Raw genomic sequence first — 17973 nt, 5'->3', positions numbered from 1 at the left:
TTCCTCTCTGGCTCTCTCTGCAGGTTATAACCATCAGTACTGGACCCCCACCACCAGCAGTAAGTCACAAGGGCCCAGATGTCCCTGCGTCCCTGGGACACTTCTTCCCTGCACCCATTCCCAAGGGAGAGTACCCACGTATCCCACTCCCAGATTCTCAGCCCCAGAGCAGCTCCAGACCACCAATTAGAGACACAAGTTCCCATCAACAGCCCTGTCCTCTTACTGCTTCATGATTTATGTTGATGTTGTGTTTTCTTTCAGCTCTGGTGACCTCCACATTTTCTCCAGGGCCATCGATATCTCTGCCTCCCACCCCCAGCTCTACAGGTAGGAGTCTGATCTCTGAGTCCCATGAAACTTCAACTCCCATTCTGGCTGATCTCCAGCCTGTCTCCTGTGCTCCTCCAAATCTGGCCATACCAGCCTTGTTTCTGTTTCAGGGACCAAACATCCTCCCATCCTCAGTGCCTTTCCTCTTATGTCATGGGAACTCAGCTCTGTTCCTGATTTCCCGTTGTCCTCCAGATTCAGCTCAGCTGGCTTTTGCTCAGACTTCCTCCTATAAAGTAGCATCATGTCCCCATATCCCACACACAGGTGGGATCTAATCTCTACCTCTATGATCGTTTCCTTCATGGAAATTACTACCGTTTGGCTTTCTTGACTTCTCAAGAAATTTGTGGCCCATGATCTGAGCACAAAAGGTCTTGGTGCCTCCTCTTGCCACCAAAATGTCTGTGACAGGTCAGCCTTTGGGGACACTCTGGGATGAGAAGATTGAGGTTTCCTTTTGAGCTGACAGGACACATCTAACATGGAGGTCCTCCCTTGGCTGGCCGAGGAGGGAGGTATCCCAGATGGGATATCTCAGGCCTCACCTACGGGACACTATGGACAGAGAGATGGCACTAGTCCCTTCCCCCTAATGTATAGCTCAGGCCTATAATTGTGATGGGTCTCCTCTCTCTCCTTCCCTCCGGCTGCAGTTGTGGGCCCAGCCCTGGTGCCATTCACCCTCAACTTCACCATCACCAACCTGCTCTGCACCCCAGACATGAGGCACCCAGGCTCCATGAAGTTCAACTCCACTGAGAGGGCCCTGAATCGCCTGGTAAGAGCCCAACAATGCCCCCCCTGGCCTGCCTTGTCCTTACCCCACCCAGTCACCTCAGCCCCTCATGCTCACCTCTCTCTCCTTCCTCCCCAGCTTGGTCCCTTGTTCAAGAACACCAGTATTGGCCCACGGTACTCTGGCTGCAGACTGACCTTGCTCAGGTGAGACTCCCCTCCCTCACAATGGTTACAGGCAAGTTCACCTGGCGGTGAGGACCTAAACATGGCAACTAGAAGATGCATAAATGGCTTCGAATGGAATTCCAAGAATTCAGATGGAAGGCATCCCCTCTGGCTGAGTGTATCAGAGAGGGCTTCCTGAAAGAGGTGGCTGTCCAATAAAGGTCTTAAATTACTTGGATAAGAAGAGCCATGGAGCATTCACACTCACTGGTCAGAAATGAAATGAGGTACCTCAGGCCATGCCCTGTGACAGGTGCTAAGGGCACCTAGAGATTGAGTCATGGACTCTTCCCTCAAGGTACCCACAGTATGGAGAGGACAGCAGCCATATAAACTTAAACATAATAGTAACAGGGTTAGTACAATGATAAAGCACTACATGGAAGCCATAAGAGCCTGGAGGATGGACTTTTAGCTGAATGTGGGGGAGTTGAGTAGAAGCAGTCTGGAGAAGGTGATGCCTGAGCTGAATGAGCATTAGCCAAAAGAATTGCCAGAAGACATTTTGGCAGAAGTATTTCAAGGGTTGGCATATCTCAGATCAGGCGGGGATTCATGGAGTTTTAAGCAGAGCCTTGATGTAATGTCATTTATTTTAAGTAGTACACAGGTAGATATGGGTATGGGAAAATTTGATGTGATAATGGGACAGGAGGTGGGGAAATCAGTGAGATGTTGGGCTCACCTAGATGTTGCTTGGATGGGGGGACCAAGGACAGGGGAGGTCCAGGATGCCTCCCACATGTTTGGTTCTGGCCCCAATATGGGAACATGGCAGAAGGAGGAGACTCTGTGTTTTTAGGGGGAATTAATAAACTTAATCTGGGACAAATGGAATATAATAAGTCTGAAGGACATCCTTGGGGCTGTTGGTGACATGGCACAGAGCTCAGGAGAGGGGTCTTGGCCAGAGAGTAAGATTGGATCTCATGAGAATAAAGCTGATAGCTGAACCAATGAGTATGAACCATATGACTCAAGAAGAATGAGGCCAAAAGAATAGAAGTTGGCTGAGGCTGAAGCCTTGGAGATTAACCACTTTAAGGAGTAGGAAGATACCTAGATGAGAAGGTCCCAGAAAAGAATGTGCATGAGAAACCAGACAAGACCCGGTAAAGAGAAATGTCATAAGGCCAAGGCTGGGGGTGGGACAGGCTGAAGGCAAGAGGTGAACAAAGTATGTAACCCTCCCACATCTCAGGATGTCCCTATTCCTACGTCCCTACCGCCCTAGGACTGAGAAGGGTGGAACAGCAACAGGAGTGGACGTGATCTGCACTTATCATCCTGACCCCATGGGCCCTGGGCTGAACAGAGAAGAATTGTACCAGGAGCTGAGTCAGCTGACCCACGGTGTCACCTGGCTGGGCACCTACACCCTGGACAGAGACAGTCTCTATGTCAATGGTGAGTGTCTGTGCTGTAGTTGGTATCTCCCAGCCCCATGTTTCTCTCTACCAGTGCTCCTCAACTGGGGCGATTCTGCTCTCCATGGGACATTTGGCATGTCTGGAGATATTTCACATCATACCTGGAGTGGTACTAATGACATCTAGTAGGTAGAGGCCAGGGTGCTGCTAAACATCCTACAGTGCACAGAGCAGCCCTCCACCATGAAGAATTATCTAGACCAAAATGTCAATAATGCTGAGTTTGAGAAATTGCTGTATACAAATTGATGGTTCCAATGCAAACCTAGCATTTCCTTGGAGACTCATTTTTGAATGCCTAACGCATCATGGGAAGCTGATTTCCTTTCCCTTTTCACCTCCTGGAATAACATTTTTCTTCCTCATTTTCACTGCTTCCCATAAGAGACCAACATGCAGACTCTAGGAAAAGAAGTGGGTGATAAAGAACTCTGTGGTTAAATTTTCCAAATGGGCAGCAGGTGACCATTTCAGCCTTCACCCCATTTCATTCTCTCACAATGATGACCAATTTACTAAGTGCCCACAGACCAGTCAGTATGACACAGTCTTCATGAGATAACATCACACTTAGCAAATAGTCCATGAATAATATCTACTTACACAACACCATTAGCAACAATGCCCCTAACAGCAATGCTAATGCTGAGAATAATAAGTACAATAGCGGCTAACTCTTATCAAAAGGTTCTTATGTGCCAGGAATTGTGATAAAGTCTTTTATAGGTATTATCTCACATTGATCTTACTCACAACCCTGTGAGTTGTTACAGTCATTTTTATGGAGACAGCCATCATGCTTTCAGACAGGAAGTCATTTTCCTGAGATAATCCAGCCATCATGCCTGACAGGGTCAAGACTCAAACAAACTGGAGATTGAATCTAAACTCCAAGTTCCTAACTACAAGACAACACCACAGACCATCCAGATAGAGAAAGCCTCAAATCTCAGGATAGGAAGGGGCATAACTGATCTCTAGCCTAACAATCTAACCTAATGCTTTGTTAGTTATGTCCCCTCTATATCAACTTGGATATTTCCTTAAAACGGTGGTTGACAGTGATTGGCAAGGGACAGATCTCTGTTTTATGTGATGCTGGGCAAGCCATGCAACCTGTCTAGGCTTTAATGTCCCATTTACAGAATGGAATAAACATATATACCATGCAGGATTTTCCTGATGGTCAAATGAGATAGTTCACAGGAATAACCCAAGTAAATCATGGGGCTCCTCTGGGTCCAAAATGACTCCCACCCCTCACAGAACATCCAAGGAGATGATCATGACCCAGAGAAACACTGATGAAAAATTCTCTTCTCCCCAATTCCTTTCAGACTCCAATTTTTATGCCATCCATCTGACCTCCAAGTCTCTTCTCACGTTCATTATCCTAGCCCATTCCCAAAGTTTCTCTAATATTCCAAACCACATGTACATTCCCTCTCCTCCATCTTGCTTGCTTCCACAGACCGCTCTCTCTAATGGCCACAATTTTGTCACTTAAACACCACCCCCCTCCCCAGAAACTAAGCTAGAAAGATAAAGTAGTACTATCATAAAATTTTGTGAAGGGAGAGAAGCTGAGAGAGCAATGATAAAGTTGTGGATAAGCCTTGGAACACTCTTGTTTGTAATTACATTACCTTGTAATGTACTGTTTAGTATTATTTCTGGTGCATAGTATATTCCCAATAAACAGGGGCAGTTATTATTATTGTATTTTTATTTTGGCAATAATAATGGGAATGATGTTCATCACTATTTTCAAGGGATAAGCCACATGAAGGCACTGAATGAAATGTAGGAGCCATTATTGTTCATTTATAAATCACAGCAAGTTTGCTAATGAATTTCATCTCTGGGTCTACTGTCTACCCCTTCCTTAGCTCTTACCCATTATAACAGTCCTTTACTCCTTTCTACAGGTTATAACCACCGGTACTGGAACCCTACCACCAGCAGTGAGTATTCAAGACCGAAATTTCAATGCCCACTGGACCCTTATTCCCCAAAACACATTTTTCTGGAGGGAAGCTGCCAATTCTCCTTCCCTAAGTGTCTAGCTACAGACTCAGAAGAGCCTCTAACCCACCCAGGGTCTTGCCCTGAGTCAAGACAGAAGACCAAATTCTAATGAATAGCTTTAGTCCCCCATTCATTCAGGATGGGACTTCATAATTTTTCCCCTGTTCTTTTTTTTCTCAGCTCCAGTGACTTCTACATTCTCTCCAGAATCTTCCACATCTCAGCCCCCCATCCTCAGCTCTACAGGTAGGAGCCTACTCTCTGGGACCCATAAAACTTCAACTCCACACAGTCTGGTTCCTGTAGACCACCCACCCTCAGAATGTCCTACTCACTCCCTCCCTCACTCTCCAAACTTTGGCCACATCAGACACTGTCTGTTCTCTAGTGTCCTAACCTCTGGACTTTATATCAGCTCTTCCTGGAGATCCACTACACCTGGAACCTCATTGCTTTTCAGATCCCAGCGCAATCTCACCTTCTTTGAAAGACCTTCCTAGACCCTCTTATAGGAAGTAGCACATCTGAATACACACCTGGACCACAGGTTTTCACTATCCACAACCAGGAGTATTTTCTGATGGAATTTACTGCTATTTGCTTTATTCAGTATTTATGTATCTGTCACCTTGGAGCTGAGCACCTAGTCTGCACTCACTTTATACTGATTGACTGGTTGAATGAATGAATGTAGCAATCTTGCGTATGTCCACATTTGTGGATTTTATTCGAATGTCCAGAAAATCATTCAGGATCCTAGTCCTGGACTTGGTTCTTGCTCTGTTTCCTCATCTGACCCAGATGTGGGTCTAAGGGCTCTTGAGTCCCCAGGAACCTGAAACAAGGGCTTGATTTATATCGGGAAACTTGTCTTACTCCAACCCTTAAGATTTATTTTAAAATTTGAGTCTATAGGTAGTTTTCACACTTATGTCATGACCAAGACAGGGCATCCCTGACCTTTAATCCTGCCGTGTGCATCTACAGTTATGGGATACAAGCCGGTGAGCTATAATTTGAATCCTGCCTTCTGGAATTCTGGGTTTTATGAGTCAAGACACTGCAAACTTTGCTCAAGCTTTAGACAGAATGCACATTCTCCACTCCCTACTGTTCACCCTGATCAACTCAACCATTTCTGTAACAGGCTTAGCTCCTACAAGCTTGGCATGTGCTACAGACCAAGTCATTCCATGACTGATGACGTCATTTTTTCTGTAGATGCATTCAAGATTTCTTCTTCATCTTTGCTATTCAGAAGTTTGATAATGATGTATCGGAACATGGTTTTTCTTTGAGTTTCTACTATTGGGGATTTTTGAAGCTTCCTGAATCTGAAAATGTATGTTTTCAAGAAACTGGGGCAAGTTTTAGCTCTGATTGCTTTTTTTCCCCCAGTTATGCCAGTACCATTTATTTAAAAAATTTCCTTTCTCCATTAAATTATACAGGTGCCCTGGTTGAAAATCAATTCACCATAAATGTGAGGCTTTGCTTCTAGACTTTCAATGATATCCCATTGATCTACCTGTCCTTCTTCATGCAGTACGTCACTGTCTTGATTACCGTAGCTTCGTCTACTGTAGGTTTTCTTTTCTTTTTGTTGTTTATTTGGATTCCAGTTAACATACAGTGTGGGAGTACTTTCAGGTGTACAATTTAGTGATTCGGCACTTCGTACAACACCCGGAGCTCATCTCAGCAAGTGCCCTCCCTAATCCCCATCACCCATTTAACCCATCTCCCCGCCCACCTCCCTTCTGCCAGCCATCAGTCTGTTCTCTATAGTTAAGAGTCTGTTCCTGCCTGGTCTCTTTCTCTCTCTCTCTCTTTTTCCCTTTCGCTCATTTGTGTTGTTTCTTAAATGGTACGTATGAGTGAAATCATATGGTATTTGTCTTTCTCTGACTTATTTTGCTTAGCATGATATACTCTAGCTCCATCCGTGTTGTTGCAAATGGCAAGATTTCATTCTTTTTTTTTCAGTTTTTTAAACATTTTTATTTATTTTTGAGAGAGAGAGACAGAGTGTGAGTGGGGGAGGAGCAGAGAGAGAAGGAGACACAGAATCTGAAGCAGGCTGCAGGCTCTGAGCTGTCAGCATAGAATTCTAATATTCTGTGAATAATATTCACCTATTGTGAATAATGCTGCTATAAGCATGGCTGTACAAACAGAAAGATATCTACTTTTGAGTTAAAAAGGTATTGTAGGGGCGCCTGGATGGCTCAGTCGGTTGGGCAGCTGACTACAGCTCAGGTCATGATCTCGCAGTCTGTGAATTCGAGCCCTGCATCGGGCTTTGTGCTGACAGCTCAGAGCCTGGAGCCTGCTTCGGATACGGTGTCTCCTTCTCTCTGCCCCTTCCCTGTTTGCTCTCTGTCTCTGTCTCTCTCAAAAATAATAAACATTAAAAAAAATTTTTTTTAATTAAAAAAAAAGGTATTGTAGCTGTGCTGTTCATTTGTGGGACTTGGGCAAAATTTACTTTCTCTGAGCCTCAGTTTCCCAGACTGTAAAATGGAACTGGTAATACTTGACTCTGAGGATTGTGGTTAGGGTAAGCTGAGATGCCAAAAATGAAATGCCCAGTACAAAGGCTGGCCCCCAATTGGTGCTCCTCAGATGAAATCTGTAAACGGTACTGTCACCCAGTTCAGACTTCTGGCATTCGATTCTTCACACCCTAACCCCAGAATGACCATACAGTGTTTTTGTGTTTGTGTTTGTTTTTGTCTTATGGGACACTTTTGACAAAGAGAGGGAGGGTTCTAATTAATATTTACATGCAAGCCACATGACTGTTCAGGGAAAACTAGGAGATGTGGTCAGTCCATGTAAAATCCACTCTTCAAAGACAGTTTAGTGAAACTGAGACAGGAGTCACTCTCAGGGGGAATAGACAGGCCCACTCAGCGGTTGCAAGTTCTCTCGTGGTGACGTCAGAAGACAATGGGAGACCTCCACCCCAGGGGGCAACTGAGTGATTTTGCTTCTTTTCCTCCCACCCAAATGTCCACCAGCTGTTTTTCTTTAGACACACTGGGCTGAAGAGTTGAGGTTCTTTTTCCAGCTCAAATAATCCATCCAGGTTGGAGGCCAAGTGTGGCTGGATGCAAGGGTGACACAGATACGGTGGCCACCCTTGGATCTGCCACCTACAGCCATCCCCACCAGAGAATCATAATGGAGCCCTTCTCGCCCTTTCTGGCTGCAGGTGTGAGCCTGTCTCTGGTGCCCTTCACCCTCAACTTCACCATCACCAACCTGCGCTACACAGAGGGCATGGGGCCCCCAGGATCTGAGCTATTCAACTCTGTAGAGAGGATCTTGAATCGTCTGGTGAGAGCCCCTCCAATGCGTGCCCTCCAGTGCCTACTTTTGTCCTTCCCAGCCCCTCAGCCCATCTTCTTACTTCCATGTCTTTCATCCCCAGCTCAAACCCTTGTTCCAGAACAGCAGCATTGGGCCCCTCTATTATGGCTGCAGATTGACCTTGCTCAGGTGAGAACTCCAGAGTTCACATGCAGGCCATATGCAGGGGGCAGAGGGACCATGAGCTGGACCATCATCCCAGAACAGCTGACCACCAACTGCCAGTCTGTCTCACATTGCATTCCTAACCAGAAAATGCAGAATCCTCTTGGACTGCCCTTCCCAGGTGACAAGGTTGAACTTTTCCGAAAGATCTTTCTTCTGGAACTCATCAAGAAAACAACTGGTCAGTCGTGCTGGCTTTATCACAATGGAGCCATCGTTTTCAACCAAGAATGATTTCCCTCCCAGGGGATATTTGGCAATGTCTGGAGACATTTTTTGTTGTCAAAACTCAAGGGTGGGAGTTGCTACTGACATCTAGTGAGTGAGGCCAGGGATGCTGCTAAATATCCTACAATGCAGAGGATGGTCTCTCAGGGCCACGAACAATCTGACTCGAAATGTGCACGGTGCCAAGGTTGAGAAACCTTGCTCTAGGGGATGCATAATTCTCTCTCCTGCTTATGTCACATTTTTGATAATGATTGGCCTGCCTGTAACACCTAGCCAGCAGTGACCAAATCCTGCTTTCTGACCTCTCAGAGGTGGACTTGGGATCACTGAGTAGTAAAGTACAGTGGTTATATAGTGGGGTTTTTTTTTAAGTTTATTTATTTATTTTGAGAGAGGCAGAGACAGAGATAGCATGAGAAGAAAAGGTGGAGTGGGGGAGACAGAGAGAGAGAGGAAATCCCAAGTGGGGTCCACACTGTGACCACAGAGCCCAACACGAGGCTCAAACTCCTGAAACCATGAGATCATGACCTGAGCCAAAACCAACTTAGCCACCCAGGTGCCCCTATGCAGTTTTATTTAGAGTCTGACAGGCCTACCTCTCCTACTTCAAGGCTGTGTGACCTGAACAAGTTACTTAACATCTCTGTGCCTCTACCTACTCACCTGTCAGCTGAAGTATCTCAATTTGCTTTCTTGTACAACAAAGTTAGCCCATGATTCTGCTGGAAGATTCTCCTGCCTGGGTTGGCTCAGCTGATGTCAGATGAGGCTCATTCCTGTGTCTGCAGTCAGCTGCTGTCTGGGATACCTTCGTTCTCCTCCACATTTTCTCATCCTCCAGAAGGCTAGCTTGGGCTCATTCACACGCTCAGAGTTCCAAGAGCAGCAAGAAATGGCAAGCCCTATTGCACACCTGCCTTCCAAGCCATTGCTGGTATCACATTTGTGAACGTGCATTGGCCAGTTCCAGTTCTATGGCCAAGCCCAGATTCAAGAGATGGAATCTCTTTGCTTCTTTTTTTTTTTCTTAATGTTTATTTATTTTTGACAGAGACAGAGATAGAGTGTGATCAGGGAAGGGGCAGAGAGAGAGGGAGACACAGAATCTGAAGCAGCAGGCTCCAGGGTCTGAGCTGTCAGCACAGAGCCCAATGCGGGGCTTGAACTCCATGAGATCAAACCGCAAGATCATGACCTGAGCTGAAGTCAGACACTTAACTGACTGAGCCACCCAGGCACCCTGAAACAGACTCCACTTCTGACTGAAGGAAAGAATTTGTGGTCATTTGTGTGAGCATAGTGAGGATTAAAATGAGAGGTGCTTAGTTAGCAAAAGAACTAACATATAAAGAACACACAGTAAATTATTCGTAACCTTGCCTAGACCTAGGTACTGAGAATAACTCTAGCATGTGGGAGCCCCCACATGTGCACTTGGCTCACCTTACTCTTTGTGTGAGATCTCCCAATCACTGACCTTTTGTCTGAGGATGGAATGCCCTCAGCTCCAAAGACACCACTGTCCTCCAGCCACAATGCTATGTCTTCCCCTTTCCGCTGGCCTTGAGATTTCTCTGGCTCTCAGATACCACACAGCCTCATGCCCCTCTCCACCCAAGGCTGCCTGCTGACCTCACTGTTTCTTTGAAAAGGCTCAGTCTCTCTCACTGCAAGGTCCATTCACACCAAGAACTTTGGCCCTATTAATGCCTAATAAAAATGGCTGTCTTCTACTGAGCATTTACTAGTGCTAAGTGCTGTAGGGTCTGTCCTATTACCTCATTTGATGGATGAAAAAAACAATGAGCTACAGACAGGTTGAGAGACTTACTCAGAGTCAGCCAGCAACTGAGCAGCAGAGCTGGGGTTTAAGCAATTTGACATTGCCTTTTCTTACCTTGTCTAAGTCCTCTCCATCATGCATCTGTTGTTACCATCTGTTTCAAGAATAAAACCCAGTGATTCATCACTTACATACAACACCCAGTGCTCATCCCAACAAGCGCCCTCCTTAATGCCCATCACCCATTTAGCCTATCCCCTACCCACCTCCCTCCAGCAGCCCTCAGTTTGTTCTCTGTATTTAAGAGTCTCTGGAGGCGCCTGGGTGGCTCAGTCGGTTAAGCGGATGACTTCAGCTCAGGTCGTGATCTCACAGTCCGTGAGTTCAAGCCCCATGTGAGGCTCTGTGCTGATAGCTCAGAGCCTGGAGCCTGCTTCAGATTCTGTGTCTCCCTCTCTCTCTGCCCCTCCCCTGCTCATGCTCTGTCTCTCTGTGTCTCAAAAATAAATAAAAACATTTTTTAAAAAGTCTCTTATGGTTTGCCTCCCTCCCTGTTTTTATCTTATTTTTGCTCTCTTTCCCCTATGTTCATCTGTTTTGTTACTTAACTTCCACATATGAGTGAAATCATATGATATTTGTTTTTCTCTGACTGACTTGTTTCACTTAGAATAATATACTCTAGCTCCGTTTTAAAGCTCAGCACAAGGCATCAGTATTTGGAGATGCTGCATATCCTCTGTGCTCAAGGACCTTGGTTGTCCTAATCATTTCCAACCCTCCTCCAGCACCAAGGCTGTTCCAGGTTGTCCACCAGCCCTTCTGCTTTCTCTGTCCCCTCCTTCAGTAGGGCTTTCCCGGGCTCCTACCTGGAGTCCCCACCTCCCCTTTCCCGTGTCTTTCCCTGCCCAGGCCTGAGAAAAAGGGAACAGCCACTGGAGTTGATGCTGTCTGTACTCACCATCCTGACCCCATGGGCCCTAAGCTAGACAGAGAGAAGCTGTACTGGGAGCTGAGCCATCAGACCCATGGTGTCACCCAGCTGGGCTCCTTCACCCTGGACAAGAACAGCCTCTATGTCAATGGTGAGCAACCTTTTTGGAACCACAAGTTGAAGCTAAGAATCTGCCCCCCACCGCCCGCCCGCAAGGGATGTGAACTCTCCAGTTCATCATAGAACCCACCCTGTGTGTTATTCTCCACCTGCGTGATATCCCTTAATGAGTCAAGGACCCCCATAGGCCCTCCAGTTTGCAAATCCTTTTTTTCTCTTTGCAGCCCTGCATTTCAGGGCTGTGATTTATATACTTGTCTGGGCCACAAAGTCTTTATCCAGACTGATAAAAGAGGATATCTCTCTGGCTGAAGTCAATGGCTATTCAAAGATCTGGCCATCTCTGTTCCTGTCAGTGTCTATCTCAAAATCCCCTCTGGAGCCTGAAAAGCACAGTTGACAACCCCATTTCTAGAAATGTTGGTGTATTTGTCTTCCCAAATAAATTGCAAGCTCATGAAGACAGGGGACTGGGTCTCTGATTTCTCAGCCTTTTAGAAACAAGGTAAAGTTACCCCTGAATCACAATTGCTGAACTGCATAGACTTGAAGTCTTAGTTGGGGGTAGGGACTGGTGGGCTTTGGGCTATATCATGGACCTCCCTTTCCTGCTTGCATCCCAGTTCTGTCTCCTTTTCTCATTTCAGGTTACACCCACTGGACCTCAGCCCCCACACCCAGTGGTGAGTACCCACAGCCCTGATGACTACATGCTGTGGACCCCTGGTGGACAGCCACTGATCCCCTGCCCCAGGGCCTGGGGAAGAGAAGTGGCTAGGAGACCTGACGGTCTTACCCAGTTCCTCCTACATTCAGTGGCTCTAGCTGGACAGGAAAGATGCCCTACTCTGAGTCCCCTTCTTACTCCAGACTATTCATCCTTAGCTCCTGTGACCCCTGTGCACTTCCCAGGGACCTCGATGGTGCCAGCCCACTTCTCCAGCTCCACAGGTAGGTGACTTCTCTCTCCAGCTCCTTGTGAGGAGTCTCAAATCTATATCTGGAAGTTATCAAGAAAAACCCTGGAGCTACCATGGGCTCCCCTGCTCTGCTCCGACCTCCTCAAGAGCAGAGAACGTGTCCTCATCTGTCCAACTGCATTGGCCTTAGACAATTGACCAGCCCTCTCAGTGCCTCAGCGCCCTCATCAGCCAAGTAAGAATAATCATGCCTCATAAGGTCGTTGTGAAGGTTGAATGAAAATGTGTGGAAGCACACAGCACAGGGACTACCAGAGAATTTAATATGATGGACATCACTGGGCACATGACCTGTGCCAGGCAGAGGGGAGAAGATGCTGAGCCAGGTGTGGTCCCTCCCCTCACCAAGTTGACAGTGTACTAAGACTGGAATTGAATGTGCAGTTACAATTGATAATAATTGTAAAAGATAACCATGGGGCCCCTGGGTGACTGTCAGTGAAGCATCCAACTCTTTTTTTTTTTTAAGTTTATTTATTTTGAGAGAGAGAGAGAGAGTGTGTGAATAAGCATGAGCCGGGGAGGGGCAGAGAGAGAGAATCCCAAGCAGTCTCTACGGTGTCAGCACAGAGCTCTTGGGCCACCTGGGTGGCTTAGTCAGTTGAGTGTCCAACTCTTGGTTTCAGCTCAAGTCATGATTTCACAATTCATGAGTTCAAGCCCCACGTTGGGCTCTGTGCCGCCAGTGCAGAGCCTGCTTGGGATACTCTCTCTCCCTCTCTCTCTCTGCCCCTCCCCTGCTCACGCTCACTCTCTCTCTGTCTCAAAATAAATAAATAAACATGAAAAAAATTTAAGATAACCATGTTATTCAGCACATAAACATGCCACACTCTGTACTTCTGCTTCTTAGTTTTATTTTTCATTTTTTTGATAGGAAAAATATTTTCATTTATTTATTTATTTTAATATAATTTATCGACAAATTGGTTTCCATACGACACCCAGTACTCATCCCAACAGGTGCCCTCCTCAATGTCCATCACCACTTTCCCCTCTCCCCCACCCCTCATCAACCCTCAGTTTGTTCTCAGTATCCAAGTGTCTCTTACAGTTTGCCTCCCTCCCTCTCTGTGACTATGTTTTTTCCCCCTTCCCCTCCCCCATGGTCTTCTGTTAAGTTTCTCAAGATCCACATATGAGTGAAAACATATGGTATCTGTCTTTCTCTGACTGACTTGTTTCACTTAGCATAATATCTTCCAGTTCCATATTCACGGAAAATTGCAAAATATAGTAGAGTTCCCTGTATGCTTCATTCAATTTCTCCTCAGTGGTTACACCTTCTGTAACTACAGTATGATATCAAAACCAAGAAATTAATTATGAAAATCTATAGACCTCAGATTTTACTAGTTTTACATGGATTTCTGTGTGTGTGTGTGTGTGTGTGTGTGTGTGTGTGTGTGTGTGGTTTTATGCCATTCTATTACATAGGCAGATTTTCATAAGCACTGCTACAATCAAGGCTCAAAACAGTTCTATCACTGCAAAGGTGTTTTACAGGCATACCCACCCAGCATCACTCTGGCAACCACTAATCTGTTTCTCATCTCTTTAATGTTATTATTTTGGGAACGTATTAATAGCATAATACAGCATGCAATCATTGGGGATTGGCTTTTTTTTTAATATTTTAAAATTTTGTTTATTTTTGAGAGAGAAAGAGACAGAGCATGAGCGGGGAAGGGGCAGAGAGAGAGAGAGGGAGACACAGAATCCAAAGCAGGCTCCAGGCTTTCAGCCGTCACCACACAGCCCAACACAGGGCTCGAACCCACAAACTATGAGATCATGACCTGAGCTGAATGAGGCACCCAGGTGCCCCTCAATGACATTGAGTTTTAATGACAACAGAACAGGGGTGCCTGGGTGCCTCAGTCAGTTAAGCGCCCAACTTCAGCTCAGGTCATGATCTCACGGTTGGTGGGTTCGAGCCCCGCATCGGGCTCTGTGCTGACAGCTCATAGCCTTGAGCCTGCTTCAGATTCTGTGTCTCCCTCTCTCTCTGCCCCTCCCCTGCTCATTCTGTCTCTCTCTCTCTCTCTCTCTCTCTCTCTCTCTCTGAAAAATAAATAAACATTAAAAAAATTGTTTTTAAAGACAACCGAAAGAAGCTGGTTTTGCCTTCTTGCTTTAAATATACTTTTGAATGAGGATATACTTGAGAGGACTTATTCATAAAATGTCTTATTAAATGAGTTAATTGGGGGAAAAATTGTTAGCTGACAAATTGTTCCTCAGGCAAATTTTCAAACGTGGCATTGAAGGCTGAACCTACCTGGGAGGGTCTTCAAAGGTGCCCTGGTAGGAGAAAGAAGCTGGCTGGAGCCAAGACAGTCTTAGGGTCCTTAGTTCTTGGTTCATCACCTGGTCTCATGTTCGTCCAACCCAGCCTAGGGGTTTTGAGGGATTTGGGCGTTGAGCAAAGAAAAAGATATGACCAGTAGATGGCAGTAGCGCACACAAACGTGAATGGGCAGCACGGGTTTGCCTGCAGGGGAGGAACCTCCGAGGGGACATCTTTAAGAGGTTAGGGCATGAGGATCCAAATAGAACATACCACTGCCTCCGCTCCCCACCCCCACTCCATCCCCAGCCTCAGATGAACAGAGAACGATACCCAAAAAACATCCCAGGTGAGGGTAGTCTCTCCCTGGCATCTCCAAGATGATAGAGTCCTCTGAGCAGGCTAGGGTCGTGTGTCCCAGTGGCCCATTGCCTTACAGCTGGTCCAGACCCGACTCAGTGCATAGCCTCTTCTCCTCCTTCCCCACTGCAGCTGCTGGTCCTGCCCCAGTGCCCTTCACCCTGAACTTTACCATCATCAACCTGCACTACACGAAGGACATGCAGCCGAGCTCGGCAAAGTTTAACTCCACAGAGTCAGCTCTACAACGCCTGGTGAGAACCCCCTGAAACCCATCCCTCTCTTCCAACGTCCTCCCCACCCTCTTTGAGTCTCCTTCCTGTACTTCTGGAGGATACGGACGGCTGGAGGGGAAGACAGTTTCTAGGTTCAAAACTTGGATCTGCCATGGAGAAGTGATGTGCCTTCGGAGTAGTGATCTTGCCTTCTGGTACCATTTCCTCCTCTGTAAAACTAAGATCATAAAAGCATTGATCCCAAAGGGTTCTTCTGAGAATTAAGTGTTGTATCGAGATGACTGGGGAGCTGCTGTTTTATTTTTGAATATGGTGTTTTAAAATGACGGTTGCTTTTACGTCTATTTTTCATTCACCTTCTTCCTCCTTCCCAGCTCAAGCCCTTGTTTGCCAACAGCAGCATTGGTCCACTCTACATTGGCTGCAGAGTGACCACACTAAGGTGAGACCTCTTCTTTTTTTTTTTTTAATTTTTAAAAACATTGTTTTAATGTTTATTTATTTTTGAGAGGGACAGGGACAGAATGCGAGTGGGTTAGGGGCAGAGAGAGGGAGACACAGTATCTGAAGCAGGCTCCAGGCTCCGAGCTGTCAGCACAGAGCCCCATATGGAGCTCGAACCCACGAACTGTGAGATCATGACCTGAGCCAAAGTCGGACTGAGCCACCGAGGCGCCCCTGAAAACACTTCTTTGTCTTGCCTTAGGAGGCATAGTAAGGGATGGGCTGGTTGGGCTGGCCAGGGCCTGGCCTGGGGAGGGAAGTAGGTGCCGAGGGCACAAAATTTAAGGAGGTGCTCCCCCTCAGGTGCTCACCCTGTGTCTGCACAGCCCCTGAGAGCAAGCACTCCCTTAAATGTTGCATCCAGGCACCTTGCGTGTCTCACACAGTTCCCAGCTCTGGTGCCAGCCCTCTCTAGGTCATCTTAAATCCAATCCAATCATCAAACTTGCAAGGTCCGAACAGGTCACACTCAGACAAGAAATGGCATGCCAGCACGGCAAGCATCGGACGTTTCTTTTTTGTAAGAACCTTCTTGGAAGTCCAAGGACTATTCTTTTGGAATCCAGGTGATGGTTAATGTGCAAAGAAACATAACTTCAGTGGATAGGAGATGGGGCCACTCTGGCTCACATGTTCCATGTCCCAAAAGGTAACCAGTATCTCTTGTAACAGTCCTGACACGTTAAGAGGTTTACCACGCCTAAGGAAGCCCAAAGCGATAGCTTCCGTCAGGTATTGTTGTCCATTTTCGGCCCTCCCAGAAAAGATGCAGGCCGTCAACAAGGGGTCATTGTCACCATAAGCAGCATCACCGGTAAACACGAGTGACATTGCACCTTTAACAAGTTTCTAGGAGACCAGAGCTAGAAGCAGCTTGGCTCCAGGTCACTTCCATCCTGTTGAGGTGCAAGGGACACTCTGTCCGTCCCCAGTAATCTGCCAGTGCTACCTGCCCTTCAGGGTTAATTTCTCCTGCTTCCTTTGCCAGGGAGCTGGGAATACAAGAGGCAGGTGGACGGTGGGTAGGGGGTCTTTGCTAGGCAGCATCTCATGCTCCGGTGCTCAGGCCCAAAAGTTGGGTTGGATCAACTGCTCAGAGCAGAATCCAGTGCTCAGAGCTGCTACCCAGTGCTAGGGACTGTAAATGCTTGGTTCTGTGAATATTTGTTAAACAATTAAACAGTTAATTAAAGAGTTATCTGGCACCAAAGCTAGGTATTAGTATCATTTCCAAACCCCATGACATTCTGAAATGATATTTTTAAATGTTTTTATTTATTTTTGAGAGGGAGAGAGAGAGAGAGAGAGAGAGAGAGAGCGAGCCCAAGTGGGGGAGGGACAGAGAGAGAGGAAGACCCAGAATTTGAAGCAGGCTCCAGGCTCCAAGCTATGAGCACAGAACCCAATGCAGGACTTGAACTCACGAACCATGAGATCATGACCTGAGCGGAAGTTGAGTGCTTAACCAGCTGAGCCACCCAGGTACCCCCCAAACACCATGACATTCTAACAAAAGGGTTAGAGCATTATCCACACTGCAAAGATGGGAGAACCCAGTTAGACCCACTTATGTGGATTATTCAACAAGTGACGGAGCCAAGGTTTGAACCGATGGTCATCTGACTCTAAAACACCCACTCTGGTCCTTTGTTGTATAAAGATGCCCCTTCTCTTACGATCAGCTCCTGTCTGGACAACAAAAAACAGGGAAGCAGGCATTCACATACAGGCGGGCTGATAGAATGATGTCCTGCCCGGGATGCCTCTCTGTCGCATACCCATGCCCAGGTCCTTCTCTCCCCAGGCCTGAAAGGGGTGGAACAGCCACTGGAGTTGACGCTGTCTGCACCTACCGACCTGGCCCTTCGGGTCTCCAGCTGGACAGGGAGCGCCTCTACTGGGAACTGAGCCGCCAGACCCATGGTGTCACCCAGCTCGGTTCCTACATCCTGGACAGGGACCGTCTCTATGTCAACGGTGAGCATCTGGTGGTGACAGGGGTCTCCTCCTGTACCCCAGATGGATTATTCTGTTGGTGCCCTGAGCTCTGGACAGAGGATACATCCCTGTCTGCCTCTAGACGCTTCTGTCCTCATTCTTCTTTTCCTTGTGAGATCCTCCTTCCCCACCAAGGGCTACATCATACACAGGGAGGTGGAGAGTCAGAGAAAGGTTATAGGAGGCACTACCCACTGTCTGGAAGGGACAAGACCTCCTGATGGAATCGGTCCTTCC

At 46.8% G+C, this 17973-nt stretch overlaps 1 protein-coding gene across 1 annotated transcript in view; it reads left to right on the top strand.

Annotated features, from left to right (window-relative positions):
- The window catches only part of MUC16 (mucin 16, cell surface associated), a 96152-nt gene that overhangs the window by 42760 nt on the left and 35419 nt on the right, over nucleotides 1-17973 (top strand). Inside the window, exons 12-26 of the mRNA XM_042914585.1 lie at nucleotides 24-59; nucleotides 265-330; nucleotides 990-1114; nucleotides 1211-1278; nucleotides 2534-2706; nucleotides 4658-4693; nucleotides 4938-5003; nucleotides 7975-8099; nucleotides 8194-8261; nucleotides 11227-11399; nucleotides 12016-12051; nucleotides 12254-12319; nucleotides 15131-15252; nucleotides 15609-15676; nucleotides 17543-17715. Coding sequence (XP_042770519.1) covers nucleotides 24-59; nucleotides 265-330; nucleotides 990-1114; nucleotides 1211-1278; nucleotides 2534-2706; nucleotides 4658-4693; nucleotides 4938-5003; nucleotides 7975-8099; nucleotides 8194-8261; nucleotides 11227-11399; nucleotides 12016-12051; nucleotides 12254-12319; nucleotides 15131-15252; nucleotides 15609-15676; nucleotides 17543-17715 — 1401 coding nt within the window. The remainder of the gene's footprint in view (nucleotides 1-23; nucleotides 60-264; nucleotides 331-989; nucleotides 1115-1210; nucleotides 1279-2533; nucleotides 2707-4657; nucleotides 4694-4937; nucleotides 5004-7974; nucleotides 8100-8193; nucleotides 8262-11226; nucleotides 11400-12015; nucleotides 12052-12253; nucleotides 12320-15130; nucleotides 15253-15608; nucleotides 15677-17542; nucleotides 17716-17973) is intronic.

Source organism: Panthera leo, chromosome A2 (genome assembly GCF_018350215.1).
Source record: "Panthera leo isolate Ple1 chromosome A2, P.leo_Ple1_pat1.1, whole genome shotgun sequence".
Lineage (NCBI taxonomy): Eukaryota > Metazoa > Chordata > Mammalia > Carnivora > Felidae > Panthera > Panthera leo.
Note: the sequence above shows the minus strand (reverse complement) of the source record. Positions and strands in the feature narration are given on the sequence as shown.